Source organism: Balaenoptera physalus (genome assembly GCF_965194825.1).
Source record: "Balaenoptera physalus genome assembly, chromosome: 14".
Lineage (NCBI taxonomy): Eukaryota > Metazoa > Chordata > Mammalia > Artiodactyla > Balaenopteridae > Balaenoptera > Balaenoptera physalus.
Genome location: NC_138893.1, coordinates 22630353 through 22645292, shown reverse-complemented (window position 1 = coordinate 22645292; position 14940 = coordinate 22630353). Strand labels below are relative to the sequence as shown.

Sequence of the window (14940 nt, the reverse complement as noted above, 5' to 3'; positions counted from 1 at the left end):
ATTCCCGACACAGAGTCCTGGGTCCTGCAATAAGAAACAGTCTCATTGGCAGCAGAGTGTTTATTTCACTACTAAGACGTGCACACACGCGGACAAGAGGTCCCAAGTAGCCGTGGCAGAACCCAAGGACCACCTGTCCCCTCGGTGGCCGGGGCCGCTCTGCTCACAGCCCAGCCGCACACAGGCCGGTGTGGTCAGCGGAGACCCCGGGCCTCCCCACCGCCTCCGAGCACCTTCCAGCTAATGAGACAGCAGGACGTTTTCCCGGAGGCGGTGCCCAGCAGTGTTGTGATCGCACCGGAAGGGGTGCAGGAACATGACCACCAGCTTGCACTCTGGAGAGGCCGGGGGGGGGGGGGGGGGGGGCGGGCAGGGCAGTGGGGGAGGGGCAGGCTGCACCTGGTCAGCAGCCGCGGCCCTTCTGTGGCCGGTGGTGGCGCGGCCGCCTTCCCGTAGGCGCCCCTCTAGGGCCTGCTGCCCCGTGTGGCTGCCCCACACCCAGCACACCTGCCAAGTCTCCGGAGACACCCACCGGCCTCCTGCCGGAACCCTGACCCGTAGGGGTGGGAAGCATTCAGAGACTCGCGGCTGTGCCCGACGCCAGATGCCCCTGGGGTCGGGCTGGTGTGTGGAACAGCTTGACGAGAGTGGCGTTTCCATCACGTCCCGAGTGCGCTGGCGGCTCACGCTGCAGAGGCACGTGAAGGTCCGGGCCTGCCACGGTCCAGGTCCGGGTGGGTCTCTGAGGCTGAGCACAGCCTGGCCGGGCCCATCAGGGAGAACTGAGTCAACCAAGGGGCCGCCCTGATGGGTCCCCCTGTTCAAGATTTTCAAACGGTCACGCTGCCTCTGAGGCCCCGGCCAGGGCTTGGCCACGACCTGTTGGTCTTTGGGAGCATCGAGCTTCGTTTGGGAGGACGGAGGGCATCTGGGCGCCGCACCCAAGAATGCTGGCAGTGTGGACACAGGAGGCTGCAGGGAGCTGCGTCCTGCAGCAGAGCGCCTGGGTCTTTGGAGGAAAGTGCTTGGTCCAGGTCCCGCGGATAATCTGGAGACCTTCACTGTAACCAGAGCCGAGTGCCAGCTGTGGGAGAGCAGAGGTGGCACGGCTCCTGGGAGATGCTGGTCTTGGCACTGGTGTCCATCAGCTGAGCCCAAAGGCCCTGCAGCCCAGGGGCGGGCGAGGGCAGATTGTGGAGGCAGCCCTGCCGGGTAGGCTCCTGCTGAGCGCAGGAGAGCCTGAGCCGGAAGCCAGGCCCCGGAGCCGTCCTTCTGAGGGACAAGAGGCCATCCAAGCCAGAGGACATGTGAAAGAGCTGGGGCCCCAGGCTGAGCTCATGGCCAGCGGACCAGGCTGGCGGCTTGAGGGAAAGGCACCTGAGAGATGAAAGGCTGGCCTTCCGCGCAGGTGTTGGGTGCCAGCGGCAAACCCTTGTCAGGACGCGCCCTGTGGTTTCTTCAGAGGCCACTCTGGCCTCGTTGTGACAGCCCTCGGGGTGTGGCGGAAGCTCAGCTTCTCCTGGGCTTTCTTCTGCTGGACAGGTGCCCTCACATCTGGTGGTACTTGCTGGGTGCTGGGCCCTGCCTTGTGGCCATGCCGGCCGTGGGTCTGACTGGAGCCCCGGCTCCTCTGGTCCACCTCGCCCTCAGCTTCCGAGGGGCTGCCTGCCACAGCTGCCGTCCCCGAGTGCAGGCGGGGCTCTTATCCCGGAACGTGGACCTGGAGCTCAGAGCGAATGGAACGCTCTTGAAGTTTAAACAGATTTTTTTTTTCTTCCAAAATAGGTCCAAGAAGAGTTATGTGACTTGTTTCAAGTCAGAGCAAAGTGGCTTTAAGGGAGCCCCTGGCGGCGGGTCTCGCAAAGCGTCTGCCCAGAGGGGGACACGGGCCCTGGGCCCGAGGGCAGGGGCAAGGCGTGGGCAGTTCCTGTGGGCGAGGGTATCCTGGGAGCCATCTGGAGAACCACGGGGCCACGTCTGGGCTCACTGATCCACAGATGTGGCCCCCTTCCTTTCTGGACAGGCAGGCAGCACACTGCAGCCTGCGAGGGAAACCTCTCCTCTCCCCCGAATCCTCAAGGCCTTTGGTCCACTGGGGCTGTTTCTGGGGGCGAGGCCACCACGTCCTCAGGGCTGTGGGAGAGCCAGCCCAGCCTGAGGGCCCACCTCTCTGCCTGGTGGTCGGCACTGTCCACACCGCTCAAGTGTCCAGGTGGGGTCAGGGGAGCTCGAGTGGCCTGAACAGCTTGCAGAGTGGGGGTCAGCTGGCCAGGACGGTGCAGGAGCCTCAGGACACCTGCCTTTCTGGCTGGGGAGGAACCTCACCTCCAAGTGGCAGGCAGGGCATCCTGGAGCTGGTGGGCCACTGGGCCCCTGGTAGGGTGGGAGGTGCGGAGGCTGGGGAGGGGATCAGGCAGGAGGGGGAACAGGAGGTGCCTCTGGGTCACAGGAGGAGAGGCTGCTGGACTGTCGGGAGTTGGCCACGCAGCTCCTCTGGGCTCAGAGGCCTTGGGCAGTGGAGGCAAGGGGCGCTCAGTGCTGGGCCGCCTCTGCCGTGGCCCGCGGGGCGGGTGCGGGCTGGGGGCAGATCTGGCCCCCGAGCCCAGCCCGGCCTAGGGCCGCAGCAGCCCCAGGGCGCCCAGGGCGCCGCCCAGCAGCAGGCAGAGGTGAGGGTCGCCCGTGGGCCCCGCACCCGAAGTCCACACCCGGTAGCTGTAGACGCTTCGGTTCGTTCCGTTGCCGCCGGGTGCGCCGTCCTCGTCGTCCTCCGGGCCATGCTCCCAGGGCCCCGCGGCCCTCCTCCAGCTCGAGCCCGCCGCCAGGCCCGCGGCTGCCCCCGCCGCTGCCCCTGCCGCCGCTCCTGCGGCCACGCGCAGCGAGGAGCCGGCGTAGCGGGGCGCAGGCCTCACGCGCACCCTCGAGGCCCCGCGCGCGCCCCCGCGCAGCCCGCCCCGGGCGCTGCCGCGAGCCCCGCCACGGCCGCCCTTGGCCGCGCCGCTGTCGCAGAGGAAGGTGGCCGCTAGCAGCAGAGCCCAGCACGCGGCGGCAGTCCAGTTCATCTTCGTGGAGCGAAACCTGCGGGAGGACGGAGGAAGGGACCTCAGCTTCCGCGAGGCCCAGGGCGCCCGGGGCCTGGGGACAGGGGCTCAGCATTTGGTGGTACATGGGGCCCCAGCACCTTGGAGCACTACCCGCCCAGGCTGGCGTGGGCTGAGAGACAGGGGTTTTAATGCCGGAGGATTAGGGACTCAGGCCTGGGGAGGGCGTGGGCTCTGGCTCAGTAACTGGGAAGGGGCGGGAGGGGGTGAGAGGGTTCTGCACCTGCGGGTTATTCTGCGCTTGTGGGGGGGGGTTGGAGTGGGGGCAAAGAATGGGCGGTGGTGAGCTTCCTCCGGTGGGCGGGGGGCGCTCAGGCCTGGGGAGGGGGCTCCGTATTCTGGGCTGCTCTGGAAGGGCCGACTCAGGCCTCCAGGGCTCGGCAGGACCGGAGGCCACCCTGGGGTCTCAGGGACCGAGGGCCCCCAAGAAAGCAGATCGGGGTCTGGAGAAGGGACCAACGGTGAGACTCGGCCCGGCCCTCCCAGCCCCTTCCGGGGCTGCGCGGGGCCAGAGCCGGTTCGGGCCTCGCGGGCTGGTCACACTGTGCGGACCCCGCCCCACCGCCGCAGGCCCGGACCCAGCTTAGGGTCGCCTCCCGCCCGCTTCTGCCTCGCGCTCCACCCCTCACCCACCGCCTGGCTCAGCTGCTGGGCCGGGGCACCGGGACGCGACCACCTGCCGGCGGCTCCACCCTCCGCCCGGGCCCTGTCGGCCCCTCGCTGCGTCTTCATTTCTAGCCCGGCGGGCGCCAGCCCCAGCCTCCCGGTGCGCGCCCACATTCCGCCGCCCGGCCTTACCAGCCACGGGCCTCGCTCGGAACCGCGGCGGCCGCTCCAGGGACCGCTGCCGAGCGGGAAGGAAGGAGCTGCGGCGGAGACTGCACGGGGAGCCGAGCGCCAAGCGCCGACCGCGGAGCCTGGCTTTTGCGTGAGGCCTCCGCTCTAGGCTTGGGGGTGGGCAGACGCGGAGGCGCATCCCCCGGGAGACGGAAGGGAGGAGATAAAGGCAGGCCTTCGGAGGCGCAGCCCCTCTCGCTGCCCAGCACCCCGTCCTAGCGGCCCCCGTCCCCCCTCCCCGCCACCCCCCCCCCCCAACCCCGTCCTGTCTGTCGACAGGACCGTCTGCCCCGCTGTCTTCAGCACCGGGTGCGCACACCGCCACCTTCCCACACTCCATCCCACCCCACCCGCCCCAAACCCTAACCTCTCCCACCCCACCCTCTCCCGTTCCTCATTTCCATCCTTCCCGGGGTGGGTGTGTCCCAGACACAGGGACCACAGAACGCGACGTCGGACCCTGAGCTCCTGACCGCGGTGCACAGAGAGGGGAGGACGGCTCTCCAGGGCCCCACGGTGTCCGAGTCCCAGAGGAGCACCCCCTCGTGGGCCCCCCTCCTCCCGCCCTTCAGTGCCCACTGTCCGGGGTCCTCAGGTAGCCCCGCCACCGGTAACCCGACTGCTCGAGCCAGCGGGCCTCCCCAGTCCCGGCTGGATTGGACTCTGGGACCACGTCTGAAATGGTGCTGTCTTGCTTTCCAAGGTTGGTTTGTCCTCTGGAATCTCTTCCCCTCCACCCACTGACTCTAGGCCTTTACCCCAGCCACTCCACCTGGGGACACCAGGCCCTCTTGATGGTGTCGGGGGTGGGCACAGGGACCTCCTGAACTTCAGAGGGTTGTTATGTGATTCGATCTCTCAGCTTCCATCAGACCCTCGTGGTCCCTGGAGTCTCAGCACCGCCGCTCCACACGTTCTCCTGGGCAATCTCAGGGCCTGTGGGTTTCAAATGCCACCTGGGCCAGAGGGGCAGCGGCCGAGGAGAGAGCCTCCTGCCCAGCCTCAGGGATTGGGCTGCTGTGGTGACGGATGGCGGGAGGGGTGGGGACGGCAATGGGGGTTCGTCCAAGGTTTGCATTCTCTGGTCGAGCCCCCCGCCCCCGGTCCTACGCACAGAACGGCCCCCAGCGTGTTGCTCACCCCAAGGAAACAAGGGCGTTTCTCTAACGGGGTCAGGAAGCGCCTGGAAGCCCCGGCGCGGTGTGGGGCCTGCTGGGGACAGCTGCCGCTTTGGCCTCTCAGCGTCCTTTCTCTGTTCCGGTCAAAGCATCCATGTGTGTGCCCTGGGGAGCCAGCCCTCTCTTATGCTCGGCCCATGGGGGTCTGACTGTGACTGCCCCCTCCCCTGGTCTGGTGAGGGGATGTGGCATGCCCTGTGGCTCTTCCTGGCCACGTGGACCTGCTTCCCAGTGTAGGGCTCCTGGCCGTGCTCTGAGCTGCTGAGAGAGGCCGCTCTCCTTCCGCGGGAGGCTGAGCCTGGAGCCGTTGCATGCGAGGACCCGTCACCCGCGTGGAGCCTTCGCGTGGAGCCCGAGGGCAGGTGAGGCGGGCCCTGTGCCCCCTCGACCTCCCGGGTCAGGCAGTGCCACAGCTGACGCCGTGGACCTTCTCTGGGTGAGTGCTTTCCGTCGCCTGCACTTAGAGGGTCCCCAGCCCGATGGCCTGTCCCTGCCGCCTCATTCTCAAGGGTCCGCCGAACACAGGGAACTTCCAGGCAGCCTTCCCACCGCTTCGTTTTAAAGTATGAGCAGCAAACAGCGTTTATCAGGCATTTGAAGACAGAAAGTCTGCAACGCAACAGAGAAAGACCAAGGTAAAGAAATGGGGGAAAAAAAGAAGGCTCAAGAAGTTTGAGGAATTAGAAGAAAACCTAAGAAACAAACAAAAAATACTCCAATTCATAGGCTCAGAAAAGCTGGGGGGGATACTATTTATATAAGAACAGGATGCTGTGACAGAGGTCGAGGCTAAGAAAGAACCTCTGAAAAGCAACCAGGAGAATTGAATTATAAAGTTAAGGAAATTTCTCTGGATGAACAGCAAACAGATGGCAAATATGAGAGAAAGGGCACAGTTTTGGGCTCTGAGTCTGACAGATAGTTGTTCGGAGGAGAGGGAAGGAGAACCAAGGGCGCCACGTAGGAAGAGCCACGGGTTGAGGCTTAATTAACCCTTTTATGAGACCCTAAACCTTTTCTCTTAAAATATATAAGGGAAGCACAGAAAAACGTTTAGACTATTTTATGTTTAAATATCAACATGAAAAATCTAAATAAAATATTAGCCACTGAGCCCAACAGTACATCAAAAGCAGGTCAGCACCACTCGGGTCCAGGCGGTTTCAACATTGTCGAGTACGCGGACGTACTTTACTCACTGCTGCACCAAGGGAGAAGAATGCTCACGATTTTCTCAGAAGGAGAAGACAAAGCATTTCATTCCTTAATTTTTTTTTTTTGTTTTTTGGGGTGTTTTTTGCATGTGAAAATGTATTACTATCGTGCCGTCACCATCAAAACTTACGATCTTGGTCCTTTCTTCTAACCTTTGCGCTAAGGCCAAAAGAGAGACATTGGCTACTGTGACGACCTACAAGACGACTCCAGGAATGTCGCCAACAGCATGACCTTTGCGACCAAATCCAGCGACCAGAACATCATCATTTTCCTCAATAAAGTCCAAACAACCGTCACGGGGTACAAAGGCTGTGATTTTTTGGCCATTCTTCGTTAACTTAACCCTGACACGCTTCCCTATGGCAGAATTTGGCTGTTTGGCTTCAACCTCTACGTTTTCGAGCACAGTTCCCTTTGCATGAGAAGCGCCTCCATGAGGGCTGGCCCTCTGGGCTGTGCTTTCTTGTACTGTTTATCAGGCCACTTCTGGTCTTGTCAGGGGCTACGGAGCTTCCTGGCAGGATGAAGACATGCCACGGGCCTGAGCAAAAGAGACCCATTTCTTAATTTTTAAATGTTATTTTTTTAAGTTTTTTTAATTGAAATATATATGACATGTAACATGTTGTAAATTTAAGGTGTCCAGCATGTTGATTTGGTACATTTACATACTGTAATATGATCGCCATTGTCAAGTGTTTGATTTCCATCAACACTCATTGGTGGGGAAAAATGCCAAGAAAACTAGTCGTTGAAATGAATTTTTTAACTCGATTAAGGCTGTATTTCAAAAAAACCCTCAGCAGACATCATACTTAATGGAGAACCTTTAAATGTGTTCCCTTAAAAAATATGAACAAGAAAAGCTTCCTACTCTCACCACTTCTGTTGATCAGAGTGAAGTCCGGCCTGCGACCAGGAGACAGCCATGCACTGGAGAAGCCACAGGCTCTGCAGTTCAACTGCTTGCCACCCCCTGCAGCTGGGGAGCCAACGGCTAGGCAGAGCCGATGAAGCCTGCAACGGGGTGTGCTCTGAGGGTGCCCAGGGGGTTTGCTCCCCCAAAAGAGGGCATGCTCTCCCCCTCCCCTTCCTCCAGCCTAGACTGTGGACTTGGTGCTGGGAGTTGCTGCTGCCATCTGAAGACTGCAGGCTGGACGCCAAGGCTAGTGGGTGGGTGGAAGGTGGGGAGGAGCGTCCTGGGTCCTGGACACTCAGGGGTGCTGCTCTGCTGGCCCTGTACTGCCCATGGCCTGACCGCTTGTCCCTGTTGGTTCAAGCGATTGCTACCTGGATATTCTGTGACTGCAGCCATGTGTGTGTCTTAGGGTTGATAAAATAGAATTTCTCTACCAGAACAAGAAATAGCTAGAAAGTATAAAATAGGGAATTCCCTGGTGGTCCAGTGGTTAGGACTGCGTGCTTTCACTGCCGAAGGAGGGACTGGGTCCCGTCGCCCCTGGTCGGGGAACTAAGATCCCACAAGCCGCACGGCGCAGCCAAAAAAAAAAAAAAAGAAGAAGAAAAAATTAACAGTGGTTCTCTAAAGAAAGAAAGAAAAAAACCCTGAAAATATAAAATAAAATGCCATGCACAGTAACAACCAACTCCATAAATAACCTCCCACAATGCAAAGGATCTCTGTGGCAAAAAAGAAAAGTCATTAAGGAACATCAAAGAAGACCTGCATAAACGGGGGAGAAACAAGGACAGCACAAGTTGATACCTTGAGTGACACTTCTCCACAGTTAACCCATAAACTTGGTGAAATTCCAATAAGAATCTCTGCAGAGTTTTTAAAGGAACCTGTTATTGACTGAATTGTGTCCCCACCATTCATTCCTGTCCCCAGCACCTGAGAATGTGACTGTATTTGGAGATGGGTCTTTACAGAGGTGATTAAGGTAAAATGAGGTCATCAGGGTGGTCCTGACCCAATATGACTGGTGTCCTTATAAGAAGAGATGAGGTCACAGACATGCACCCAGGGATGACCACGTGAGGATGCAGGGGGCAGATGGCTGATTACAAGCCAAGGACAGTGGCCCCTGTGAAACCAACCCTGGTGACACCTTATCTCAGACTTCCAGCCTCCAGAATTGTGAGAAAATGAATTTCTGGCATATAAGCCGTCCAGTCTGTGGTGCTTTGTTACGGCAGCCCAAGAAAACTAATACAGAACCCAAGGGTTTCTAAAGTCCATACAGAAAAATAAAGGTCAAATATAACTAATTTTGAAAAAGCAGATCAAAGAAGAGGGATTCACTGTGCCAGATATTAAGATGTTGCAGAAGCCATGGTGATAAAACAATCCAGTCTTGGCAGAACAGAGAGACCAATACGAGAGAAGAAGGGCATCACTGACAGACCAGCTAGGAGCTTGTACATGTGCATAGGAATCAAACAAGTTTGAGAATTTGATAGAGAATGGGAAAACTGTGAGAGGAGCCAGATGGAAATTCTAGAACTAAAAAAACACATTAGAAAATAGATTAGATAGATAGAAAGCATTAGTAACCTGGAAGGTCTTCTTCTGAAGACCAGAGGGAAAAAAGACAGAGCGTGCAGAACAGGCTGCAGGGGGTCATGGGGGACCCTATGAAAGGTCCAACATACACGCACTTTTTTTCTTTTTTTCAGCTTAAAAAGATTTATTACCATTCCAGCCTTCATGTGAGCCCAGAACACGGGGCTGGTCACGGGTGATTAAGTTGTCATGAGAGGACAGGATAGTGAACAAACCCAGGCACCTGACGTGAGTCTACCTCTCTTCGCTGGACTCCTGCTCCACAGAGTGGCTGCTGGCGGGCCCACCCCTTCAGCCTCTGCCTCACTCACCCTGACAGAGCTCCAGGGCCAGGGCAGGCAGCCTCGTGATCCCCGAGTTCACAGCTCTGAGGCCGCCTCTACTCCCCAAGCACCGGAGGAGCCTTCTAGGGTCAGGCACTATGGATTTGGCCCAATGGAGGGAGAAACAGTGCTGGAGGAGTTGTCTCAAGGTTAAAAGGACAAGGCATGCATGTTCTTACATCCCAGACCACCAACTGGCCACCCAGGAGCCAGCCAGATTTCCCCAGTGACAAGTCTGTTTGGCCCCTTCTGCCTGCTCAGTATTTAAAAAAATAATTGGTTGCCGATATTTAAAAATTGATTTCATATAAAAGTCTGGATTTCTGGCTTCTCGAGGGAAAAAAAAAATTGAGAGTATTTTGTAATGCTGGGCCCACATTCTCCTGTGGTACTTACTGGCTATAGCTAGATAGCAGCTGTCCCTATGGACCAGATGTGCCCTTTCCAACTCACCCCAGTCCCCTCATCCCTGATTATACGCCCAGCTCGAGACTGGGCAGCCACTGCCTCGGATCGGTTATGTTATACGAAGGAAGAAATGGAAGATGTGCCCGTAAACAGCATGTTCCTCGTGGCCCTCATCATTTACTGATGTCTTGTGCTTTGCCCTGCAGGCACCTGAGTTCGCAGACTATCTTAAACACATAGAGCATTCTCACATATCTCTCCCATCACATGCCCTGCCTCTCCAGGATACACTGTGCCCCACTGTTAACTGGGCAAGTCTAGAAAAGAACACTAAATCATAGAAGTTAATGGAGGGACAGACTGAGATCGACTCCTTCAGACCCTTCATTGTAAGAGGGGGTGGGAGTAAAATGGAAACTGTTAGTACTCTCACTCTGCTTTTGGGTCAGTGACACACACACAAAATCTGTGACAATATGGATGAACCTGGAAGACATTATGCTCGGTGAAATAAGCCAGGCACAGAAGGACAAATACTGCATGACTCCACGTATATGAGGCATCAACAGGAGTCAAACTCATAGAAACAGAGCAGGATGGAGGTTGCCAGGCGCTGGGGGGAGGGGAAAGGGGAGTCGTGTTTCAATGGGTATGAAGTTTCTCTCATGCAAGATAAGTTCTGGAGCTCTGCTGAACACATGGTGCTTATAGCTAACAATAGTGTGTTTGCACCTAAATTTTGAAGAATGGGACAGTGGTGTGGTGATGGGGCTGGGGGTGGCCTTGTGTTCCCGTGCTGCACAATTCCTGGGAGTGGGTAGGGACCTTCCCCTCCCCCCAGAGCATGGTCTTTATTGTCCAGCTAGTTGACAAGTGTTTAATGAGGCCTGGCTCTGCCCTAGGTGTACCATACTAGGTGTAAATACAGCAGTAGGAGACACAGTCCCTGTCCATTTGAGGCATATAATCCAAGCACTTCTCAGGAATTACTCCATGGTCAGAAATAAAGTCTGGACTTAGTTGCCTGTATTGCAAGGAACGTTCTTTAAAGTCGACATTTTAAGGAAAAACATTACACCCTGCACTCATATGGTATGAAATTTCTTCCTGGTAACATCAGCTTCATCATTATCAATGAGCAAGGTTTACTTTTGTTAAAATTCACCTTACATTCCCCTCCTCTGTAACTTGAATAAAGATTTTTTTAAAATTAATTAATTAATTATTTTTGGCTGTGTTGGGTCTTCATTGCTGCATGTGGGCTTTCTCTAGTTGCAGTGAGCAGGGGCTACTCTTCGTTGCAGTGCACAGGCTTCTCATTGCATTGGCTTCTCTTGTTGTAGAGCACGGGCTCTAGGTGCATGGGCTCAGTAGTTGTGGCTCGCGGGCCCTAGAGCGCAGGCTCAGTAGTTGTGGCGCATGGGCTTTGTTGCTCCATAGCATGTGGGATCTTCCTGAACCAGGGCTCGAACTCGTGTCCCCTGCATTGGCAGGTGGATTCTTAACCACTGTGCCACCAGGGAAGTCCCATAAAGATTTTTTGAAAAGGGAATTTTATGAGGTTAAGCAGTGGAAGGAAGGGCTTAGGTATAAATTTGGCCAACAGTTGTCTGGGCAAAGGAGCTCTAGGGTGTTGAGTGAACCCAGCTCACCTCCAGGCCATTTTTACTAATATTTTGAGGACAACAGAAAGCACCTGAGAGTGGATGGGAACCAGTAAGCACGCAAAGGTGAGGGGCTGTCCCTCCTGTAACCACGGTACAGCATGTAAGATGCTGTCCGAGCTTGACCCTGCTGGTCCTGAAGAAGCAAGCCTCCATTGTGAGAAGGCCTGTGGGAAGGCCCCGGGGCAGGGGACTGTGGTGGCCTCTCGGAGCCGAGAGCAGCCAGAAAGAAAATGGGACCTCAGTCCCACGGCTGCAGGGAGACAAATTCTGCCTGAGTGTCCTGCCCTGGTCAAGCCTCAGATGAGAACTCAGCCCACCTGACTGCAGCCTGGGGGCCCTGAGCAGGACCCAGCTCAGCTGTGCCTAGGCCAGCGGCCCACAGAGACCATGAGATAACAAATGTGTGTTGTTTTGAGCCACTAAGTTTGTGGTGATTTGTTGCTCAGTGTAGAAAACAAACATAGGTGGTGAAGGAAAGAAGGTGGGCTCTAAGATTGAAAATATTTTTAGAATCAGCAGTTACCTGAAAGGCGCTCATGTGTCTGCTTTAGCAGGTCTTCACTGAGAGTAACCTGAGACCAACAGCACCTCTCCAGGTCCACACAGGTGCTCTTGATCAGGACCAGGGGAGAAGCACAGCAGCCAGAGCTGGCAGGGCAGAAGAGAGCCCCCTCAGGAATCTCAGGAATCTCCTTTAAGGTCTGTGCCAGTCGATCCTGAATGTCTGTTCAAGTGGCAAATCCCCATATCATCAATTTTATTGATACTCTCAAAGAACCAGCTTTTGGTTTCATTGATTTTCTGTCTTTTTTTTCTGTGTTCTATTTCACTGATTTCTGCTCTGATCTTTATTATTTCCTTTATTCTGCTTATTTTTGTGCTTAGTTTATTATTATATTTCTAGTTTCTTAATATGGAAGCTGATATCATTGATTTAAGGTCTTTCTTCTTTTCTAACATAGGTGTTTGATGCTATGAATTTCCCTCTAAGTACTGCTTTAGGAGAATCCCACAATTTTTGATATGTTGTGTTTTTATATTCATTAAAAACATTTTCTTATTTCTCTTGATTTCTTATTTAACTAACAGGTTATTTAGAAGTGTACTGTTTCCAAATATTTGGAGATTTCCCAGATATCTTATTCTTTTATTGGTTTCTATTTTACTTCTATTATGATCAGAAACATACATTGTATTACTTTCAATTCTTTTAAATTTGAGACTTGTTTTACGGCCTAGAATAAGGGTCTGTGTCTTGTGGAGTGTCCTCTGTGTCAATTAGGTCAAGTTGATGGCTGTTCAGTCTACTGTGTCCTCCCACTTCTACTTGTTTTACCTCCTTGGGTTTTGTTTTTTTTTTTTTTTTTTTTTTTTAAAGATTTATTTATTGATTGATTGATTGCTATGTTGGGTCTTCGTTTCTGTGCTAGGGCTCTCTCCAGTTGCGGCAAGCGGGGGCCACTCTTCATCGCGGTGCGCGGGCCTCTCACTATCGTGGCCTCTCTTGTTGCGGAGCACAGGCTCCAGACACGCAGGCTCAGTAGTTGTGGCTCACGGGCCCAGTTGCTCCGCGGCATGTGGGATCCTCCCAGACCAGGGCGTGAACCCGTGTCCCCTGCATTAGCAGGCAGATTCTCAACCACTGCGCCACCAGGGAAGCCCTTGGGGTTTGTTTTTTCGAGTTTTTCCTAAGTCCGATGCTGGCTGTTGCTCACCATCTTTCATTTCTTCACGTGCCTTCTTATCTTTGATTTTGTGCTGAAGATGATATTTGAAGCAATATTTGAAGGAATGATTGGCATTACTCTGATGTCATCTTCCTCCAGGAGGGATTTTTGTTGGTTTTTACTTATTCCAGACACATGGTGGTGCTGGTTGTTTAGAATCCTGTGACTCCAAGTTCAAAGTCTGCACTTTCATGCTCTGAGGACTCTCGACTTGTGGTTGTCCTGGGCCCCAGGGAGCTGGGTCTTGTCTGAGTCACCCTCATTCCCAGGGTGCAGCCCCTCCCCAGGCAGGCTGTGGGTCTGCAGGGTCACCGTGTTGGTGGGGTCTGTAGGGCCTCAGCTGGCCCGAGGGCCGAGTCTGGGCTCCCCGCACTAGACACCAGTTGTCTTTGTTCCTCAGCCTGGCAATTTCTCACTGACTCTTGTCCCTTTGCTGCTTTTAAGATTAAAACGTGGTTCACTCCCCTTATCTGGTTGTCCTCCAGGAAAAGGTTAATCTGAAGTGCTCAGTTCTCCAGCCTGGGTCTGGAGCTCCCCATGGTTCCCTCTGCATCTCTGGTACTCTTGCTTAGATATCAGATCTCTGGGCCAATTCCCTGATCTTAAAACGTGTTTGGTATCCATTTTGCATGTCAATTCTTGGCTTGATTTTCTGAACGATTTCTTCAATTCACTTCCAGTCCTTACTGAAATTTTATTTCTGCCATCATATTTCCAGTTGGCAAGAGTTTTCTCTCTCTCTCTCTCTGTCTCTCTCCTGTTTTTTAAAGTCTCTATTGTTTCAACAACACAATCCATGCTTTCTCATGTCCGAGGATATTCACAAAATTCTCTCCCTTCGAGCTCTGCGTCCTCTGACTTCCAGTCTTTCCTTAGTTTCGCTCCGTCTTGCCTGCTAGAGGCTCTCATCAGATGTCTGGTGACCCTCAGCTCTCAGCCTGCACTGGAGAGGCCCAAAATGCTGACTATACCTAGGAAGGGTCACTGGGCTGGGGCACCCCACTGTCAGTGTCCTTGGTTCCGGGCATTCGTGGGAAGGTTCCTCATAGAAGTTCCATCCAAGCTCCCGTCTGGAGGGACCACGGTGCAGGACTGCGGTCGAGCCATCAGATATCTGGGTGTGTCCTCCCTGGGCCTCTGTCTCTGGAGTTCTGGGGGGTCAGGCGGGGTTTTGCTGCCTTCTGTAACCTCCCATTTTCAGCCCCATGTGAGCCTGGAGCCCGTGGACACCTTACTCCCTGGCCTCGCCGTTTGCGTCTTCACTTCCGTCCCCTGCTCTGCCCAGCCCTCCCCATTTGTCCGGTTTCTGAAATCTTGCTGTTGTCCCCTCTGTCGTTACCCTTGGGGGGGGGGTCCGTTTATCATCATCCTGGGGGGATTTAAGGTGGGAACATGTTGTGCTCAATCCACTCTTTACCTGGAGGCTGGTCTTCACTGGGGGTGGGGGGAGGAGGAAGGAAGACAGAGGAGACCTGGGGGGCGGGGGGGCGTGGTCACTGGGGCAGCAGGAGTGAGGGTGGGCGTCACGGGCAGGCTTTAGCCCAGGGAAGCTGGGCCTCCTCACGGCTGGTGGGGCATCCTGCCTGGCGGGGCGGGCACTGGGCACGTCCCCGGAGCTGCAGGCCCGGGCACCCTGACTTCTGGCCACTGCTCCAGGCACACAAGGCCTCTGCCTTCTCTGGTGCAGCGGCCCCGTCTTCACGGTGCGGAAGGAAAAGAGTAGCCACTGGAGATACACATGTTTTCCAAAGCCCGAGAACACAGGAAAATGGGGCATCAGATGAGGCAGAAGGTGAGGGCCGTGCTGGCTCAGCTGAGGAGGGGCTGCCTGGACGGCACACTTCCTGCCTCCGCCCCCACCGGGAGCTGCTGGGGGGCATGGAACAAATGACCACAGTGGCTGAACAGACTTGCTTGTGGAGAGTCCTGGAAGCTGGGGTGGTTTGAGAGGGTCTCT

The 14940-nt window shown here is 55.4% G+C and overlaps 1 protein-coding gene across 1 annotated transcript; it reads right to left on the bottom strand.

Annotated features, from left to right (window-relative positions):
- Positions 1 to 42: 42 nt before the first annotated feature.
- On the bottom strand, positions 43 to 4148 carry SPRN (shadow of prion protein). The gene is made up of 2 exons (XM_082424284.1): positions 3897 to 4148; positions 43 to 3075 (listed from the first exon to the last, which is right to left on the bottom strand). The coding sequence occupies exon 2, from the start codon at positions 3057 to 3059 to the stop codon at positions 2613 to 2615; it is 447 nt and encodes a 148-aa protein (XP_082280410.1). The 5' UTR covers positions 3060 to 3075; positions 3897 to 4148; the 3' UTR covers positions 43 to 2612.
- Between the last annotated feature and the right edge of the window lie 10792 nt (positions 4149 to 14940).